Source organism: Daucus carota, chromosome 2 (assembly GCF_001625215.2).
Source record: "Daucus carota subsp. sativus chromosome 2, DH1 v3.0, whole genome shotgun sequence".
NCBI lineage: Eukaryota > Viridiplantae > Streptophyta > Magnoliopsida > Apiales > Apiaceae > Daucus > Daucus carota.
The window spans coordinates 45552450-45570839 of record NC_030382.2 but is presented as its reverse complement, the minus strand read 5'-3'; the positions used below and the strand labels follow the sequence as shown (position 1 = coordinate 45570839).

General features: G+C 34.4%; 3 protein-coding genes across 6 annotated transcripts; 2 read left to right on the top strand and 1 right to left on the bottom strand.

The window, feature by feature from the left end:
• The first annotated feature begins 654 nt into the window (after window positions 1-654).
• Window positions 655-9899, top strand: LOC108209832 (acyl-CoA hydrolase 2). Of its 3 annotated transcripts, none has more exons than XM_017380973.2 (17): window positions 655-853; window positions 928-1020; window positions 1430-1497; window positions 1577-1655; window positions 2295-2341; window positions 2445-2570; window positions 3494-3571; window positions 3869-3956; window positions 4937-5049; window positions 5432-5497; window positions 5583-5638; window positions 6968-7072; window positions 7198-7254; window positions 7810-7911; window positions 9227-9275; window positions 9405-9473; window positions 9577-9899. In XM_017380973.2, exons 1-17 carry the CDS (start codon window positions 838-840, stop codon window positions 9646-9648), a joined length of 1284 nt encoding a protein of 427 aa, XP_017236462.1. In that variant the 5' UTR covers window positions 655-837; the 3' UTR covers window positions 9649-9899. The 3 variants fall into 3 exon arrangements, 2 of the variants coding, with proteins under 2 accessions (XP_017236462.1, XP_017236463.1); XR_001804721.2 differs by having other exon boundaries at window positions 694-853; window positions 7810-8000; window positions 9577-9597; XM_017380974.2 differs by lacking the exon at window positions 3494-3571 and having other exon boundaries at window positions 694-853.
• An 800-nt stretch (window positions 9900-10699) lies between these two features.
• On the bottom strand, window positions 10700-13248 carry LOC108209833 (uncharacterized). The gene is made up of 2 exons (XM_017380976.2): window positions 12769-13248; window positions 10700-11338 (listed from the first exon to the last, which is right to left on the bottom strand). The coding sequence occupies exons 1-2, from the start codon at window positions 13007-13009 to the stop codon at window positions 11118-11120; spliced, it is 462 nt and encodes a 153-aa protein (XP_017236465.1). The 5' UTR covers window positions 13010-13248; the 3' UTR covers window positions 10700-11117.
• A 782-nt stretch (window positions 13249-14030) lies between these two features.
• On the top strand, window positions 14031-18001 carry LOC108206922 (serine/threonine-protein kinase VIK). 2 transcript variants are annotated; one of them, XM_017377357.2, is made up of 12 exons: window positions 14031-14479; window positions 15046-15282; window positions 15523-15597; window positions 15750-15830; window positions 15981-16075; window positions 16201-16321; window positions 16395-16474; window positions 16813-16875; window positions 16999-17111; window positions 17190-17275; window positions 17403-17521; window positions 17687-18001. In XM_017377357.2, exons 1-12 carry the CDS (start codon window positions 14444-14446, stop codon window positions 17823-17825), a joined length of 1245 nt encoding a protein of 414 aa, XP_017232846.1. In that variant the 5' UTR covers window positions 14031-14443; the 3' UTR covers window positions 17826-18001. The 2 variants fall into 2 exon arrangements, with proteins under 2 accessions (XP_017232846.1, XP_017232845.1); XM_017377356.2 differs by having other exon boundaries at window positions 15043-15282.
• The last annotated feature ends 389 nt before the right edge of the window (window positions 18002-18390 follow it).

The window sequence follows — 18390 nt, the reverse complement described above, 5'->3', positions numbered from 1 at the left end:
TTAAGTTTGATTTCCGATTTTTACAACACTGTCTGTAGTCATATAGGCAGTACCAAATACAGAAAAATGGACGGCGAACCACTGTACTCTCCAATCTCAAAAGCTTTTAGCAAAATACCTCTCCAATTCGATTTTTAAAATCATGTTAATCACCATAGATTCTTAACAACTAATCAATGCAAAATACTTCTTCGATTCGATGTTTAAAATATGATTAATTATTATAAATTTTTATCAAATAATATGTTACATACTCCTTTTGTTCCTATGTTGTCTATCTTGACTGGTTTGAGTTTGACACTATAAATATAATTTCATAAATTATTTTAATTAATTTTTCTTTCTTATGAAAAATTTAAAGAAATTAGAGGGACGGAAGGAATAATAAATTAAATTAATATATTGATATTATTATAATATTATAATACATCTAATTTTAACTTAAATTTATACCCATCATCCAGTTAATTTTGAACCATTACATCCCCCGTTTGATTCCAATTCATGATTTCCAAATCCAATTTTGATAAGCAGCGTTGTGAAACGCGCTTTAGGAAAAAGGTGCATAGTGACAGCATTAACTATACACACGACGTGTGTATGCTGGTGACCCACCAACCACAAACTCCTGCTCTTTAGTTTAAGGTTACTGTGAGCCCATCGAATCGTCGTAATAATTAATTTCGCGAGTCTTACGCATGCTATTCACATGTAATAACATCTTCATCTTCACTCCGCTCTGTAAATAAAACAAAACAATCATCATCGTACGAATACGATACTCGTTCTCGTTCTTCAACTAGTAGAGCCTAGAGCTGCATAACAATCCCCGCAAACATGAATACAGAATCAGGTACATATCACCCTCTAACCCTACATAATAATATATACACATATGTTGTTTACTTAATTTTAATAAATGGTCAGTGATGGAGTTCTTGAGTGGAGTCTCATTGCTTCAGAGCCTTCCCAGATCGTCCCTCCTCAAAATTGCGCTACTCGTCACTCCTCTATATTTCGGTACGTTTTTCCTCTTTTTAATTCTTCCTGTTATATTTAATTCTATATTAACTTTCCTATCGAATTTTCAGATTGAACACCTTCGTTTCACCAACTATGTAATATGTATTTCATACGAGAAGGGATTTCTTCAAGTTTGTCATGTTTCGAGATTTTTTTATGGAAAATACATTTGATTCATAAATAAATAAAATAAATAAGATTTTCTATCTGTTTTCCCCAAGATTTCTGTGTTTAATTGAGTTTCTAGTTGGCTGATTTAAGTGGATGATATTACTATTGGTTTATCCTGTATTTTCATCGTTTTTTTAAAGGGTTGTAATGTGTAATAGCAGGGAGTAGTAGTATATGTGGTGATTTTACTTGATATGATCTAGTTAAATGTATTAATTTGTGTTTCTGTTTCAAGGGCCTGGAGAACATGTTGTTAGGGAAGGGGATGCTGGTCTCGGAATCTACTTTATATTGGAAGGGGAAGTAAGTTGGTTTAGACGTATAATGTTGATGGATTATAGGCATTTGGTTATTCTTACTGAATTTTTTATTTGTTTAACAGGCGGAAGTTTCTTCTGTCAGTGATGTGGATGAGAACCGTCCTGAGTTCATTTTGAAACGGCATGATTACTTCGGTTGTGGTATGGGGCCGAAATATTTGATCAATTGTATACTGACTATCTAACCTTTGTTGTAATTGTATATTTTGAGGAAATAATCTGTTAATTTAATTTTCTGCTAGTGATAGATGTATATGAGAATTGGAACTTCTTGGTTAGATGGCTATAAGATGATCTAAATTTAATAGTGTCTCCAAAGCTCGAGATTAAGTATATACATCATCTTGCTGTAAAATGACAATTAATTTTAGATTTATGGCTAACAAGCAGTTAAATTGTTTCAAAAATAAAAGAAGAAGAAAAGACGCTATACAATGATGAGAGCTACATAGTTCCTTGCCCTCTTTCAACTTGTATTATGAGTACACTTTCCAGTTGCCTTTTGCAAAAATAGTTATTAAGTTCTTATCTCAATTCTTAAGAGTAGAGATGCCGTTTCCATAAAGATACATGCCTTTGACAGCACGTTTTTGGAAGTTTGAGGTTTCTTGCTAAATTATTAAAAACCCTCGGTCCAATACTTACAACTATGATAATTTCTTTTCCCTTTGTTTTTCCTCTTTCAATGTCTTACGTCCTATAATGCTAAATAGAAATATGAATCTCGTGGGGATGGTGTAAGCCTTTACTGATGAAGACTAATATAATCCTGATTTTCAGGTATGGAAGTACCTTCTGCGCATGCAGATGTGATTGCATTGACTAAGGTACTCCAGGTTCTCGTATTGATTCGTTTTCTTAAGCTTGAACTTGTTCCACTCCCTAAAAGAAAAGATAAAGATCTTTATATATTTTTCTCTATGGTGTCAGCTAACCTGCTTAGTGTTGCCCCGTGAGCACTCCAATTTATTGCAAACAAGATCAATCTGGAATGCAGATCAAGCATCTGAGGCATGCTCCGTTGTTGAGCAAATATTGCACCTGGAACCTGTAGAAGTATGTATCTATGTTTTCTTACATAATATGTTTTCGTCTTCTGTGATTCTGTTGACTTGTTTTTTCATTGCATAAAATATTTGGAAGCTTGTTATCTTTTGGTCGAATAATTTTTACTTCTATGAGTATGCTGACCTATGTTGATTTGTATCAAACCTAGGAACAAAATGATCATATCTGTTGACATATGGACTTTGTTTCCCTCGTCTATATTGCATCCACCATCTTTATGTGTATCTCCGTCATTTTCTGTAAGGAGTACCTCACCCATAAGCCGGTATGAGTGACAACTTGACTGCGATTTTTCAACCTACCCTAAGTTGAATGCCTGCTCCCTTCTCTCTGTCTCTGAAAAGAGCAAGCGGATGGGTCTGCATGCTGCAGTGAAAGTGGCAGCTAATTTCCTGAACAAGACAGTAAAGCCTGTTGTGGTGGGGGGTTACAACCAGCAACTTGAGTTTATTCCTTGAACCAGTTTGCGCACTTGGGGTTGTACATTGTTTAATATGTATATGATATAAATACTGTAACACCCTTTTAATAATACTTTTTATAATTGTTTTTTTATAACTCTTAATCTTATTTATTATTTTTTAATCGCGTGGCGTGCAATCTCACTTATATGTTTCCCTCTATACCTTTTTTGAAATTGATCCCAACTATATTAAACCACTCTTCTATGCCATCTCTTGAATGGGGTTATATTCAACATATATTAAAATCTATTTATTTTTTAAAGCTTACTTTCAAGAGTTTCTTTGTAGAATAATAGACCATCCTTACATATTTCATCAACATGTATCTGTAGTTTTTTATTTTGTGTAATGCGCAATAGTCTTTATTTTGTTGATGCACAAATTGATTTGTTTGTTGAAGATATCAATATATATAAAATTCTAGCTTATAATTTTTTTTGTCCGAAGGCGAACATTTTCAAGGGTATCACCTTGCCGGATACTCCAAATTTCGGGAAAGTGTTTGGAGGACAGTTTATCGGACAGGCATGTAGGCTCACTCAGTATATTCTTTTTACTTTTTGCTAGTTTTTTGATGATGAAAATTGTGATGTTAAAGATATGATGTAAAATAGATGTTTGTACTATACAAATATTAGGTGCTAATTCTAAACATTAACAAGAAAGAAACGTGCTGTATTATCAATGAAAAATAGTAAGTTTTCAAGTATTATTACAAAAATCTCTATACTTGATTACTCATTCTTTTTCTAATTACTTGTAAAGCTGGATATAGAAGTAATTAGGAAAATCTTCAGCTCACTTGCATTTTCAACTTTGCAGGCTCTGGCTGCAGCATCAAAAACTGTTGACTGCCTTAAAAATGTTCATAGCCTGCATGCGTACTTTATACTTATTGGGGATCTGGATAGTAAGTTTGTTTATATGTCTTAAACTGAAAAGGGAGCAATGTCCATTTATATAACTTTTGTATCCGTTCATAACTTTTTCTTGATGGTGACATCATAGGTATAGCATGAATGTGTGTAATTTCTTAGAGCCTATAAAGTTTTCCAGATTTAGTTATCTTTCTGGAACATATAAAAAATTCAGACCTGTGCCATGTTATGAAAGACGTTGAAGTTCATCATCCAGTGTCCATTACCTGATTAATTATTCTTATTATACCCTGCAAAGGATCCCATAAAACACAATCCCGATTTAAGAGCTAGTATATCAACCGACTCTACTTAGAATCTGCATCAACAGGTTCAAGGGAAATAAAGGGTGGACTAATGCAGTAAGACTTCATTTCACATGCTCAAAGGAGACCACGTGTATTGATATAAATGGGCCTTACAGTAGATTAGAAATAAGCAAAACAATTCTACAAAAGAAAAACAATTTTGTCAGTCTGAAATGTATTTCTTTTGCTTGCGTGCACACTTTTATTTGTGGCCATTTCAAATATCTTCTTCTGCATTTCCTTTATTTGTGCCAACCTTGAGTATTACAAGCTACAGTAATATTAAATTATTGTCTTCTCTGTGGCCTACTGGTCTTAGGCTATCTATTTGCCATTTTATTTTGGTTGTTTCTCAATAGCGATTCGATAATAAAATATGCTTTCTAAAACTACTTAGATACTATGAAATAAAGCAAGGTAGCAGTTTCTTCTTTGTTTGTGTTAGATATGAAGTGAGTCCTGCCAACTACCAATATTTCAGTTCATGGATTTTGACTAAAGCTACTGTATGTGGCCTTGTTTGCTTTAAAAATATGTTAACAACTTTAAAGGTTTTTGAAGAAAACGTATATGCTGTCCATAAATGTCTTGTGCATGTCAATTATTCTTTTTTAATAAACAAAATCTTTAGATGGTTACTGACATAGTTAATTCCTAAATTGCAGTTCCAATAATTTATCAAGTAGATCGTGTACGTGATGGAAAAAGTTTTGCTACAAGAAGAGTAGAGGCAATACAAAAGGGAAAAGTTGTATTCTCATTGCTTGCGTCATTTCAAGTATGGTTAACTGCTCATTCATATTATAAAATCTTAAAATTAGAAGGAAGGGATGAAAAATATTGAGGACTGTACAGTTATTCCCATTTGCTGATATTATGGCCTACTATCCTTATATCAAGTTCTGGGATGATTTTATCCTTGACTATTGTTATAGATTATAGTATTATGACTATCTTTGTATTCACGAAAAATAAATTTGAACTTGCATTATTATAAAATCCTTACTATTCCCTACATTTTTTTTAACACTTGTTATTGCATGTTTGTTTTCTTTTTTGAGCTTTTTTCATAAACCTGTTTTAAAAAGTTTTACTCACAAGAGTTAAATGCAGAAGAAAACCTACCATCTCATACAATGCTGTGTAAACTAATTCTGCAGAAAGATGAACAGTCATTTGATCACCAGTTACCAACAATGCCGACTTGTTTGCCTGATCCAGAAACGGTGACACATATATCTATTTCTTCTCCTTTGTTACATTTATTACAGACAGTTGTGTTGTATATCTATTAACTCTAGTATAATGTAGCTTTTATCAATGGAAGAGCTGCGAGACAGACGCTTAACTGATCCTCGGCTTCCCAAGTAATGATATCAGTTCCATGTAGATCTTTTTGGTCACCTTTTTGTCCTTTATTCAAGAATAGCAAGCTATTATATTTTCATAGCTTTATGAAGCAAATTTTATTCGATTAAATTCACTAATATATGTCTTATCCCAGTCAAGAGAGCACTTGTATCTATTAACTTGTACAGATTACTTTTAGGAGTTCCTGTCCCTGACATGTAAATACATGTACTATTAATTATTTTGGAAAATTTCACCTTTCCTACTGGCTCCTGTAACATTTAAGGTTGAACACATTGGTTAACCATTAATTAATATAATACTGCACGGTTTCATGTACATACATTAAAACCTTTGATGGCTATATCTGAATTAGAATATCAATTTATAATTCAATTTGAGCTTCAAAGGAACTACCTAAGTTATGATATATCATCATTTTGATTAGCGTCTTGTGATCATTTTATAGTTTTCTCTGCATTTAAGTGCATAAAATGCTAGTCAGTTGCAATCCATTGCCAATGTAAAATAACTAATATGTATAATGCCCCCTCTGCTGTACCAGGCTCCTAAGATACACTTATATGTTGCTATCTGCCTAAATGTGATCCCAACAATTTTGTACTCCATTACCCCATATTTAGGTCTATGTCATTTTGCAGCAGAAGGTTAGTGTCCTAGAACTACAAGTGTGCATTTTATCATATCATACACCTGTATATATATGCTATAAGGGTAATACGTGAAATCTGAGAAGGAAATATTTGTCAACACACTTGAAAGAAATGGTTGAAACTTGATTGATTGATATATTAGATACGTGACAAACTGAATATGTTTTATTATAAGATCGTCCAATGCTGGTGATGCCTTTTCTTACAAATCTAGTGCTTGTAATTCAGGACCTGCAGCAGTGTGTAAACTTTTATCACTTGTGCGTATACTGATATTAATTTTCCCTTTTCCTGTATAATACGTTTGTATTTGTCATTAAAAAAATACTCCCTCTGTCCCATTTAATTCTACACGTTTCTTTTTCACTGCTCGACACGCGCTTGAATGCTCTTATAAAACATAGTTCTATAACTTATTTTTAAAATTTTCTTTTTCTGAATAAAAATATAACATTCAAACTTTTATACAGAAAAGAAAAATCTTAAAAATAAGTTATAGAACTATACTTTACGGGAGCATTAAAGTCCGTGCCGCGTCCCCGTCCCCCAATGTATATAACTCAGGGGGACGGAGGGAGTATGACATTTGTATTTAACCTTTGTAGATCAAACAAAACTCTATCTTCCTAAATTATATTTGTTCTCAGCAATCCTAACAAGCAGTTGTAACAGGACATACCGGACGAAAGTTGCATCGAAGGAATTTGTACCATGGCCAATAGATATAAGGTTTTGCGAACCTAGTACCGGTACCAATATGACAAAATCCCCTCCAAGGTATGCTTTTATTTTCTAGTGTTTATAATATCTTTCGGGAATACTACGAAGGCCATGCAATTTTCTTTTTATGACTAAATGATGTACAAAAGGGTCTAATATCTCATTGGGTCTCTGTGTTGCAGATTAAGGTTCTGGTTTAGAGCTAAAGGAAAACTATCCGATGACCAGGCTTTGCACAGGTAAGAATCCATTTCCGAGTAACTCTTCTTTTTCAGTTTTTTGTTCATGGACATGGAAAGAAGCATAAATGATCACGGCTGAAGTTTAATAATAGAGTTTGGAAAATGTTAGGCAAATTAAACATACCAATCTTCCCAGAGGGCAAAATCTTTCTAACTCAAGATGCTGCTCATTCTTTTCAGGATGATTATGGTCAAATTGTGTTTCCTTGAAAAGCATTAGTAAAGATTACTATTCTTAGCATCCTGTACTTGTACAGAAACACATGTATCTTTCATTTTTTCTGTACATTCATTATATGATAGATTTAGAGTTTGGTGCACGCAAAAAAAGGTTTTGCAAAATAACCTTATTCACTGCAAATGTGCGATAAAGTGTTTCCTGAAAAAATAGGATGAATTATCATACTAAGATGATTCTATATAGTTGTTCTGGGAATTTTCTCTTTGTATTCTTGACATTATCTGATACTGTATCTATAATTTATGTGCCCAAATTCTTTTTGTTAAGTTATTTCTCTTGACAGAAACATGTTTTACAATGTTTGGTTGCAGATGTGTATTGGCATATATATCAGACCTAATCTTTCTTCAAGTAAGTTTGAATCCACATCGTAGACAGGGATTGAGGATGGCATCCATTAGTCTAGATCATGCGTAAGTGTCAAATTCCGTTGAAATCTTGATCCTACCAATTATATATTTGCTCAAGTAGAAGTGGCGAGTGGTGACAGCCTGCCTGAAAGGTTCTGACTTCTTCTGACTACCTTACATTCCGATTTAAGATAATTCTCGGGAATTTCTCTGAATTACTTTATGATATAATATTGGCTTTTCTTGCCTTGAAGCCATTGCTTATCGATATCTAGTTTGGGATGGAATTAGACAATTAGTCGGGCAATGTGCGATTTTTAGCTGCACAAAAAATTATGATACCGGCATATTTAGTAATTATTTTTAAATTTGAATCACAATTTAAGAAATCTTGAACTGAAGGCAATTAACTTTTAATTGTGTGTGTGTTTGGATTTGATGCTTGTTTTAGAAGTTAGGCTGCTTCAGGTCAATTGCGATACTACAGTATGTGACCCTTGGTCCTAGAAAAAAACTATGCATCACAAGTTATTTGTGTGCTTGACCACTTGTCATATTGAACTAAGCTTTAGCTCTAAACTTGGTGCGGGGTCATGCTGCCTATATGAGTCCATTGAGTGTGATTTATTAGTTCCGCCAATGGTCTGGTTGAGTCTTGCTACCTTTTAGCTTCATTACGGAAGGCTGCAGGATATTAGTTTTGTATGTCTTACCAAAATGGCCGAACTATTTTCTTTCACTGTTTTGGTATAGCACGTAGTTCCCATTTCCTAATCAGATCAAGAAAGCTATCATTAGTTTTATGAACTTGATTTTCTAATGTTAAGTATTATTTCTTCATAAAAAAATCCAGATGTAATTTTTAATGTAATAATCATTTGAATCACTGAGACCAGTATTCCAAATCAGACTTGTTACACGTTTTTATGAATCAGATCCACCTTAATACATTATACTTTACATGCTCTCCTCTACCATTTTTTTTTTGTTTTGTTTGCTAAATTTTAAACAACTTAAAAAACCTGTAGTAGGAACTCTACCAAATATTGCACATTCAATTTTGCCAAGTTGGACAAGGGAGAGCTCTTTTTTATCATCTACATTGTGCACGCGCGTGTACACTTTTGGTGATCAAGAAGGTTACTTGTAAATATTTTTGTACAAGCAACGGATCTTCTACCGGAATCTACTTTAGTGGTGGGCCCATCTCATCAATTAAGTTCTAACATACATGCGGATCTACAAACTGACCGGATAGCTCACTTGTCATCTATATATACTTGTCATTGAATTTGTAGTTTGCTTGTTCACTTCTAGCTTAAATTAAGATTAACATGTCAACACTTACAGTTTCTTGCCATTGTTATTTGTTCTGCAGGTTATGGTTTCACAGGCCCTGTAAAGCTGATGACTGGATTTTGTTTAATGTAGGGAGTAGAACACATTCTATTTCTATGTTTTCTTCATTTTGTTCTAGCATCTGCTGCTGATTACTGCTTCAGATACAGATTTTGAGCATTATGATTTATGATTAATCAAATATTTTTGCTATGCAGATTGAAAGCCCTACAGCTTATAGTGGACGAGGCTTCGTTTCAGCACAAATGTTTGATCGGAAAGGACAGGTTTAAATTCAATGTCATGGTTCTTTATTCCAATATCTTCTTTTGTATCCCTGTGTCATGGTTAATTACTTATATTAGTATTTTTGCGATTTTTTTTGGATAGCTGGTTGCATCAGTATATCAAGAGGGCGTATTCAGGAAGAAACCAGATCCTCCAACTGTATCAAAGCTGTAGTCTATGGACCTGGCATGAGAAGGAAGCACTCAGCTTGCTTCAGATTAAGTCTTTAATTTTTATCCTACCCATTGAAAGGCTTTGCTAATGAACTAAAATTCGCTCATATAGAATTATCATTTAGCCCTTGGTTGTCTAGAGGTTTGTATGGAAGATTCAAGATTTGCACTCCTCAACATTCACTTTCTTTTTCTTTATATATAAAACGCTTCTTCATTGAAGGACGTTTAATATAATTCTTCAATCCGTTACACCTGGGGTATAGGCTGTCCAGATGGTGAACTCCAACATGATAATGTTTTGTCTTTGCCCCCTAACAATTTGTGGTTTATTTTGGGGTAATTTTGATTTTCAACCTGAGCACAATTTGTATGCCATAGATGAAGTGCTTAAAAGTCACCTTCACTGTCCACAACCCCCTTAGATGATATAAGAACTGGAGTCCATTAATTATTTGTTAAATTTTAATATAGGAAATAATCTCTATTTATCTGTAGTTTATACAAAATGATTAAATCAGGAAGTGCTTTAACATCATGATAAACAGGAACTTAACTACTGGAAATTATTTTTGACGCAACTGTAGAACTTGGAATTATGTGCATATAACATTTCTAGCGGTTAAATCAGTACAGTTATGTGTTTGAAAACTTTTTAAACTCAGTGACCCACTTCAAATTACTTGCAAATACAGTACAGTGTATCTTCTTCATACATGTTCTATGCATATACTTATACTGATGAACTGATTTCAGATTTGAGGCCATTGTTCATATAATTTTTCTGTCTCATGATTTCCATTCCACTTTGGCATGAGGTAATGAAGACAGGTAACTGTAGAATATACATGAGGTTCCTATTATAAAAGATTTATGCTAAAACACTTATCATTAAGCAAGCCTTCTGTAAGAACAAACAAAGAAAATAATTTCTCGCATTTCAATCTATCTTTTATACTCACCGGCCCGCTTATCAGTTTTCTCATCACTAGATGAATCAAGAGACCATCTCAAATCAGAAAAACTTGTCCCTGTTGTAAAATCCCCTGACATTGTGCAAACTTCTAGCTCAATCATCTCATATAAACTAGAGTAAAATTACACTCACCAAGTCAAATATATATATATCTATTGCTAGATCATAAACAGTCTACTACTACAATATTAACAAAAATACTAAAAAAGTATCACCTTAATCTGAATCTAGGTCAGCTGGATGCCCAGATGAATTTGTTCATCCACTCCATCAGGAGCTAATTGCTCATCAAAAGTAATGCATCTTACAACTCAAATGCCTTTTGAGTAACTACAACACATCACGGACTTTACTCTTCTGTTTAGGAGATGCGATTTTGGTTGATCAAATCCCCTAGCACACAGATCTTCCGTATTGAACTTGCTGACCGACAATAACAACACATTACTCAGCAGTAACGCAGTCCAAACAAAGCTACGCTGAGACAGAACTGGTTAGCGAGACCTTTTCCTTTTAAAGGCTGGATGGATGTCTCCATTGTATGAATCTAGTTTGTCAATTCTAGATATACAGTCTTCCATTCTTTTCAAAACATTAGGCATGGCAGATGCATTATTTGATAGCTTTTGCTTAAGCAGTTGAATCTTTTCAGCATATTCCTTTTCTTCTTCTGCTTGTACGGAACTTGCACCCAACTCAGCATGTCTGCTAGTATCTGTACAAAAAATAATCTTTAAAAATATTTAACCAGGTTATATATCATACAAAAAAAAGAACCATTGTCACAGTCTATACCAAGCAGATGCCTTGCCGACTGTACCCTTCATTAAGTAAAACTAAGCCTATTAAAGAGCTCACAGCATGCTCCTTTTTAGTGAATCATGAAGAGAAATACCAGGGCCTAGAAAGCAGGGATACTTCATCTGGATGAAGAACTGCGTAGGGGATACTTGGGGGTGCGGGGGTGCGGCGGGGTGCGGCGGGATACGCACGGGATACGCCACGTGGCGTATCGGTGGAGGCAGCGATGGGGATACGCGGGGGTGCGGGGATGGGGGTGCGGCAGTGGCACAAATCGTAATTTTTTACAACTTTTTTTTTTAAAAAAAAAACTTAAAATTAGTTGGTCAAAAGAAGAAAAGAGGGGTCAAAATCTAATTAGACTAATTGAGTACCCGGACTCCATCTTCAATAGATATCTCCATCATCAATTTTCAATCGAATCAAGATCTCCAGCTCAAGTATTTCGATTGATAAGTGTGTATTCTGTAATATCTGCTCATGTGCATCTATAAATTGTATGTATATATAATTGCTCGTGTGTGTATATATTTATATCTCTAGTATGATTGATTTAGTCAATAGTCATTCCACTATTTTGTTCTACTTAAATGCATCTTATGAATTATATATATAATATTTTTAATATTTTAATATTTGCCGTATCCCCCCGTACCTGTATCCCCATATTTTGGAATTTGACGAATTCCCGTATCCACGTACCGCGCACCCGCACCCCCGCACCCGCACTCATGCTTCCTAGACCAGGGCAGACTCAAATGAACTGACTATTCCCTAACACGGCAATATGGCATCAGTAATAGTGCTTTCTAACCAAGTTATAATCACCTAAAAATAATCACCAGCCTCTATTAAATGTGGGGAGCGTTTATATCATGGCTACATAGACAAAACAATAGCATGTAAGCTTGTACACCACATCGCATACAAAAGTCAAACCCCGATATAATTTCAAATGAACTCTATTTATATTTATATTTTGTAAAGAGATCTGGAGTCTGTAGAAGCCACCATAACCAGAAAAAGTTTTTGCTACTACAGAGAATCAGACACACAACATTCTTGAACAGAAACACAGCCATGTTCTCAACAAGTATAAATTCCAATGAATACTAATTTACAGAAATCAATAGTCTTTAGATCTTCTTACAACTTCAAATTTCAGAAGCTGAAATTTTGAACCCCAATTGTGAAAACCAAATCCACTCGAGAACATATATTAAAGCAAATACTGTAAATGATGAACAATATCATCTCTCTCTCTCTCTCTCTCACTCACACACACACTTGTATATAGAAAATGCAAAGAATTAATGACAAACACATGCAAATCCAGAGATATACCTCCTGAAGCAGAGTGACCCGAAGGTCCGGGATCCGACCCGAAATCAAAAGAAGATGATAAAACGGGTCGCTGGGCCGTAAGAAGCGAAGCGAGAGTAGAAGTAAGCTGATTGGGAAGCGTGTCTCTGCACTCAGCAATCTTGGTGGCCATTTCAGTCACATCCGATTCAAGATTTTCCAGTTCTCTCTCCTCGTCTTCTGAGCTCTCAATTTGAGCTTCTTGGGTTCCTCCCTCCGCCATGTTCGTGATTAAGAAGCTCAACCAATTAATGCAAGTAAAACTAAGCCGCGAATTCACTAGTGTTTGTGTGTGGGAGAGAGAGAGAGGGAGAGAGAGACAGAGGAGAGAGAGGAGAGAGCGGGGAGATAGTTAGGGTTTTGAAAATTCAAAAACCCGATTTGGGGAAAAATATCCAAAAGGTGAGTGGTAGTGACCGTGAGTACAGTTGGCAGCAGTTGCATTATTTAATATCTGTATTTGATTCGTCATTCGTTGGTCACCGCTCTTTCTCTTTTTGAGAGAGAGATTATAATCCTTTCAAAACAAAAAAAAGAGAGATTATAATATTAATTTAAAATGTATTTTTTAGTACATGAAATAATTTGTAAAATATAATAAAAATGATTTTCATATATATATATATATGTATATATATATATTTTTTTGAAATATAATTATTTATTATATTAACTAATATTATTTATTATTTGACATAATTAACTTAAATATTTAGGCTGATATATTTTAAGGAAATAATTTAATAATAAAAAGCCATATAATATTTACAAATACAATCAAGTTGAACAAATATAAACAAATGATAGATATAATCAATTAATTTGTTCAAATTGATATATGTACATGTGTCAAAACTCAAAACTCATGAGATTTTGTAATATTGTTCTTAAATTCTAAAGAATTTATATATCTATATCAACTCTACGACATTTTATCAACAATTCGCGTAAAATCAAAATCATGTACAATTCATTAAAATTCATACCTAAAAAACAATCTATTAAAATCCCGATCCAATTAACCCAAGTTAGAATCTCATATATAAAAATTAATACTTGGATTGATCTCTTTTTCAAAATAAAAAATGCAGGAGTTTTGTCCAATTCTGATGCCATATGAAGTGGATAAGAATAAAAAGGTTGAGAAAAGATGTTGATGTAAACAGCCAAGTCTTGTTATAAAGTTTTCACAAAGAGGGTGTTTCCAATTGACAACTAACAAATCAAACACTTAGCACTTACGCAATGCATGGCATCACACTTGTTCTGTCTTGTCTTCATGTACTGCATGCTTTGCCACAATCGAAAAACCCTGCAATGAACCTTCCCTTATCCAATCCACACCTGTTTTAATCTCATTTCCATTTATATTATGACGATCTTTACAATGTTATCGATATTATTACACAGCTAAGCTATCAGCTTTTCTTGGTTTTTCCGGTCTTAGTGATTTGTGCTTAAACAACATTGGTTAATGGTCCGTTTAAGTTTAACCTCCTTGTTGATTATTTAACTTGGCAACCACTTGTTTAGCCTTTTCCTTTCTTATCGAAATTTCGCGATCCGGAGATTTTACTGTCGTCTTTGTTTAGTTACATAAGTTGAGGAAGTCTAGTTGAGTTGTGGTTCGTTTCCTGGTTTTTTAATTTTGTGGATCATGGAAGGAAGCAAGCCTCTATCACCACCTAACAAGGTAACCCTTGTTTCTTTCTGAGCCTCATCTAGTTCGTTTAGCCTTTTCGGTTTTGATTTCAAGTTCATTAAAATCATCCCAGTTATCGTTTTAATTTAAGAAATAAAGAGGGCTAATCAAGATGGAATTAAGTTTAGAATTGTTGAAAAAAGGCTTATGATGAAATTTTGGGATCATTGTGTGTGGTGTGGGATATGAACAAAAGTCAAAGGCATTAGTTGAATCAATGAGTGCAAGTAGCTAGTCAATGTCCCACTCGGAAGTAGGGTCTGTGGAAGACAAGATGTACGCAGATCTTACCCCTACCTTAACTCGTCAGGACACTGAGTTTGAGGGGGAAAGCATATGGAAATTTATTTATTTCTATTTTTCTGATAGTAATTCTGTGGATTGGAGTAACATATGATGTCTTTGATGATATTCTTTATTTTGTGAACATAACTGGTTGATTGAATTTCTGAAAGAGTTCATGGGATTTTTAGAGTTACAGCAACAATAGTTTCTTATACTCTTTGATCAACACTGGTAGTGTAAATAAAACTCAAGTCATTTATCTTGTACAGCAGCAGATAGCTTTACAAAGGGTCGACTCTGAACGCCCATATCGCCTTCTTTACTGCTCAGGCAAGGGTGACAAAGCAGGAGTCATACAGGAGTTAGATAATGGTGTCGAACCTAATCTAGCGGACTATGATAGAAGAACAGCACTTCATTTAGCTGCATGTGAAGGTTGCACTGAGATTGTTGTTCTACTGCTTGAAAAAGGTGCTGATGTTAACTCAACTGATCGTTGGGGTCGAACTGTAAGTTCGTACACTGTAATAAGCTATCTATGACTTTGTCTACTACCTTCTTTGAATACTTATGTCGGATAAGGTGAGTTAGTATTATGCTTAATACATATCTACCAACAATAATCATTCTTTTTTCTGTTTAAAGTTTAGATAACATTCTTGCAACTGGTCTAGCTTCCTCATGTGGATAATTAGTAGTATCTAACAAGAAAGACGTGATGGTCATGTGTTAACTTTAATTTTTTGCAGCCACTTTCAGATGCCCGTAGTGTTAATCATGTGGAAATCTGCAAAATCTTAGAAGAACATGGTGGAATTGATCCGGTATGTCACTACCATAGCTAAATCTTTGCATGACAATTTATTTTTCTTTTTTTTATAACCTGAACATACCAAATTTCAAGTTGGAGCAATCATAATAATAAGCATACTTGGACTTTAGAAATATTTTAATTCTGATTCTTTGCTTGGTTCAGGTAGGACTAGACTCTACTATTCCATGTTATGAGATTGATAAATCAGAAGTAGACATGAACGAAGCAGTTCTTATTGGAGAGGTAATCTGATTTTCACCACACATGATATTACATATATTTAAACCATATATTTGGCCTTTAATCTGCAAGAACTAGAAGTTCCCCCTAGTAATTATCAACTGACAAGAAAATTTAGTATAAGTTAATACACCATATGAAACCTGGCTACAGGGTGCTTATGGTGAAGTTTATGTAGTCAAGTGGCGTGGTACAGAAGTTGCTGCAAAAACCATTAGATCCTCAATTGCATCCAATCAAATGGTGAGGTAAGTACTGATACAATATGAGAAAACCTCACCAATTGCCAATTATTACTTTAATACTCCTGATATAGTGCTGATATAATGTAAGAACTGCCAATTTTTGCATGTGAATTGTCCACTGTTTTTAGGAAGACCTTTCTAAAAGAACTGGCATTGTGGCAAAAGTTGCGTCATCCTAATATAGTACAGTTCCTAGGCGTTTTAAAGGACTCGGAGCGCTTAATCTTCCTCACGGAGTATCTCAGGAATGTAAGGTTGTTTCTATGGATTTTGCATATTTTCTCCTTTCCTTTACTGATATATGAGGCAAACAAATTTCTAGGGTAGTTTGTATGACATTCTAAGAAAGAAAGGAAGGCTCGATCAGCCAACAGCTGTTGCCTATGCTTTAGACATTGCAAGGTACATTTTAAGATATGTTCCTGAAGTTTTCCTGGCAATTTATATATATATATATATATTTATTTTGCAGACACTTCTATAGCCTTTCCTCCTATTTTCTGTGAATCTGTGATAGCTACAGTTCAATTTTTTCCAAGGATGATTTAATATTTAAATTCATTATGTAAACTGTCAGATTAAAAAGGGAAATTAAAATCTTGTGGATACTAATAAAAGAATCAGGTAAAGATTATGATATTCCTATGATGCTGCTGTTTACAATTTTAATATCTGATTAGTAATTATTATCTGTATTGATGCCATAAGAGCAGTGTTCTTAATGTATATATCACTAACAGGGGCATGAATTATCTTCATCAACACAAACCGCATGCCATAATACACCGGGATCTAACTCCAAGGTATTAAATGTTGAAGGTTGCAAGGACTCGTGCCTATTAATTGTTAATGCAAGATATGCATCTTTCACTGTACAGAAGTAGAGAGTTTTGAAGTTATTGAGCTTTATTCTGCTATAAATTTAGGAATGTTTTGCAAGATGAAGCAGGACACCTTAAAGTCACAGATTTCGGTTTAAGCAAAAATGCACATGAAAAGGATGCTCATGGTTATAAAATGACTGGAGGAACTGGAACATGTATGACTTCCACCTAACTGAAGACTGAATGTTTTGACAATCCTTTGGCAATCATACTCATATAACTTTTCTCTTCAGATCGTTATATGGCCCCAGAGGTTTATCGTAGAGAGTCCTATGGAAAGAGTGTTGATGTATTTTCATTTGCTCTTCTAGTACATGAGGTAAGTTGAAATCAGGTCTTCTTTAAATTATATTTTGTAGTAAATATTTTCTAGACAAATTATTTAGGTTTCTTTAAGGGCGGCTCTGAGTGAGAGGTTCGGATTTCACTAATTTGTTGCACTACAGATGTTTCAGGGGGGACCTGCGAACAGGGAACAAGCTGCTGAGCACGTTGCAGACAAAAGAGCTTATGAAGATTCACGGCCATATCTGTCCTCATATGTATACCCTGAGGATATCAAAAGGTAAGTAACCAATATTTTTCGCCTGATCTTTTTACCAATGACAATGAGCATCCGTGGCCAGTGGAGTAACTGGAGTTGATCTCAGTTCTTACCAAATTATAGTGATTAATCCAAATAGTGATTAATATTACTTATTTTCATGCACGGTCCTGATGCATATTGCAGGCTTCTTCAAGAGTGCTGGCACAAGAATCCAGATTGCCGTCCTACGTTTGAAGAAATAATATTGAAGCTAGAGATGATCCTGGAGGATCTGAAAGGTAGCAAGGGAGTAGAAAGCTGCTGTAATTGTACCATCTTATAAAGTGAGTTCACAATAAAATGCATACTTGATGTGCAATTTACATATAGAGACCTGGGCAAATTGTTTGCCTTGTTGTGTTACCTGTTGTATGAACATTTCGTGCTCTTGGTTCAAAAGAAGAGAAGACATTTTCAAGAAGTTTTAAACCATAGATGCATATGTCAGTGTTATTGTCAGTTTTCTTGTGTTGTATCTTTATTTCTGTGTTGCATCAGAGAACTTGCATCATTCGTTTGTATATTTGTATCGGCATTCACAACAACATTGCTCCAGCTGATTCTTTCTTTCATTTGTTCTGAAACAGATAAGTTGAATCTTGAATATAGGCTACACAGTGTGATTTCTAATGTTGTAGCCTAACAGATATCCATACTTTTCGATAACAAAGGTTGAGCCTTTAGATCTTCGATTCGATATCTTGACGAGACATGCTTAAAATTGCCGATAAGTGCGAGTCTAATGGTGGCGCTAAATTATACGAAACTATCGTCATAATATAACACCAGAAAGTCATTTTATGTTACAGTTGTGAAAGAGACAAATAATTACACAATTTAATGGCATG

Coding starts and splice junctions, on each gene's coding strand:
- LOC108209832 (XM_017380973.2), top strand. Junction 2,342..2,444: donor ATGTGATTGCATTGACTAAG/GTACTCCAGGTT, acceptor CTATGGTGTCAG/CTAACCTGCTTAGTGTTGCC. Junction 7,073..7,197: donor ATGACAAAATCCCCTCCAAG/GTATGCTTTTAT, acceptor TCTGTGTTGCAG/ATTAAGGTTCTGGTTTAGAG.
- LOC108209833 (XM_017380976.2), bottom strand. CDS start 13,009: ATGGCGGAGGGAGGAACCCAAGAAGCTCAAATTGAGAGCTCAGAAGAC. Junction 11,339..12,768: donor GGGTCACTCTGCTTCAGGAG/GTATATCTCTGG, acceptor TTTTTTGTACAG/ATACTAGCAGACATGCTGAG.
- LOC108206922 (XM_017377356.2), top strand. CDS start 14,444: ATGGAAGGAAGCAAGCCTCTATCACCACCTAACAAG. Junction 14,480..15,042: donor CTCTATCACCACCTAACAAG/GTAACCCTTGTT, acceptor TATCTTGTACAG/CAGCAGATAGCTTTACAAAG. Junction 16,475..16,812: donor TATGCTTTAGACATTGCAAG/GTACATTTTAAG, acceptor TATCACTAACAG/GGGCATGAATTATCTTCATC.